The sequence below is a fragment of the Juglans regia genome, chromosome 7, assembly GCF_001411555.2.
Source record: "Juglans regia cultivar Chandler chromosome 7, Walnut 2.0, whole genome shotgun sequence".
Lineage (NCBI taxonomy): Eukaryota > Viridiplantae > Streptophyta > Magnoliopsida > Fagales > Juglandaceae > Juglans > Juglans regia.
In genome coordinates, this window is record NC_049907.1 from 6,023,108 (window position 1) to 6,024,712 (window position 1,605).

A 1,605-nucleotide genomic window follows, 5' to 3' on the forward strand; every position below is an offset into this window, starting at 1 on the left:
TTTTGGGACTCATTGCGACTAACAAACATGCCAATAACAGAGTTATTGCGGCGATTTTGGCCATCTGTTGCGGTAGAGCAGAAGTGAGTAAACAATAGCTACGAAGCTGCAGCGAACTTAAACTCGCTGGGAAAATATAGAAGCGACGATTTACAGCATTATTGCGACGAAAATGGTCGATGCAAAAATGCTTTTTTGTTTTTTGGGGTAGTGCGAGGCTTCAAGTCAACAGCTTTGTTGCCGTGGGGAGATCAATGGAAGAAGATGAAAAAGTTGCTGGCTTCTTAGATAATTAACTCAACAACAACTCGATGGCTACTCAATGCAAGAATGCTCATGATGATCAGTCCATTAATGGTTCAGTTGTGGACGTGAGACTTGCTGCACGTCATTATTGTGGAAATGTCATCAGGAAGATGATATTCAACCAAAGGTTCTTTGGCAAAGGAAAGAAGGATGGAGGACCTGGAGTTGAGGAAGTAGAACACATTGAATCACTTTTCACCATGCTCTTCCATCTTAATGCATTTGCTTTGTCGGATTACCTGCAATGCTTAACAGCACTTGATTTAGATGGTCATGAGAAGACTGTAAGTGAGGCTATGAAGATCGTTACCAGTTATGCAGATCCGATCGTCGATGAGAGACTACAGCAACTGAGAGATGGGGAGAAGACGGAGGCTGAGGACTTGCTCGGCGCTTTCATTTAGGCAAAGGATTCTAATGGGAAGGCAGCTTTATAAGTGGAAGGGATCAAAGCTCAAATCATGCGTACGTCAAGATAAAATTGAATATTAATTAGAATACCTAATACCATGCATTTTATAATAACATTGCAAGATACTTCATGTCTTTCTCAAACCCTAGATAGTGTTTTCCTCTCCTATTTTAAATATCCACTAATATAAGTACTACTATTGTGGAAATATCTAAATCTAAATATATATGATGGATATAAATCTCATCATGATTTAAACACTTATTCCTGGAAGTTTTTTGTTTTCTAAAAAAAAACACCATTAATAATAAGAGTTAATTGGTTGATTATTTTCAATAACTAATATCTATTAATCATTTTTTTATGCGTGCAGGAACTGATGCTTGTAGCAGTGGATAATCCTTCCAACTGTATAGAGTGCACACTTGCAGAAATGCTCAACCAACCGCAGCTCCTCCGAAAAGCTGTAGAAGAAATTGATAGGGTGGTTGGAAAGAAGAGATGGGTTCAAGAATCCGATATTCCACAGCTCAGTTATGTTAAGGCTTGTGCAAGAGAAGGTTTCCAGCTTCACCCAATCGCACCTTTTAACATCCCCATGTGAAGGGGGAAAATGCCTATAGCCCGTAAATTGGGCCCTGTCCACAAAGTCATCCCTAGAGACAAAATGGGAAATAATGAAAGAGACAAAATGGAAGAAGAAAAAAGACAAAAGGGATAAAAGGGCAGTAAAATGTTAGAGGGTCAGGGGAAGATCAAAGCAAAGAGTTCACGCAAGGAAGATTTGTCATCTCATGGCAAGCTGGTATCTGTAATAAAGGGCCAGACAACATATAAAAGGGGATACCCAAACAACATAAAAGGGAGGGATGGGGATCGACAGAGAA

At 39.6% G+C, this 1,605-nt stretch overlaps 1 protein-coding gene across 1 annotated transcript; it reads left to right on the plus strand.

The window, feature by feature from the left end:
* Window positions 1-311: 311 nt before the first annotated feature.
* On the plus strand, window positions 312-710 carry LOC108979197 (tryptophan N-monooxygenase CYP79A68-like). Its single transcript, XM_035691388.1, has one exon. The coding sequence runs from the start codon at window positions 312-314 to the stop codon at window positions 708-710; it is 399 nt and encodes a 132-aa protein (XP_035547281.1).
* The last annotated feature ends 895 nt before the right edge of the window (window positions 711-1,605 follow it).

Excerpts from the sequence above, each read along its gene's own strand:
- LOC108979197 (XM_035691388.1), top strand. The coding sequence starts at position 312 with ATGGCTACTCAATGCAAGAATGCTCATGATGATCAGTCCATTAATGGT.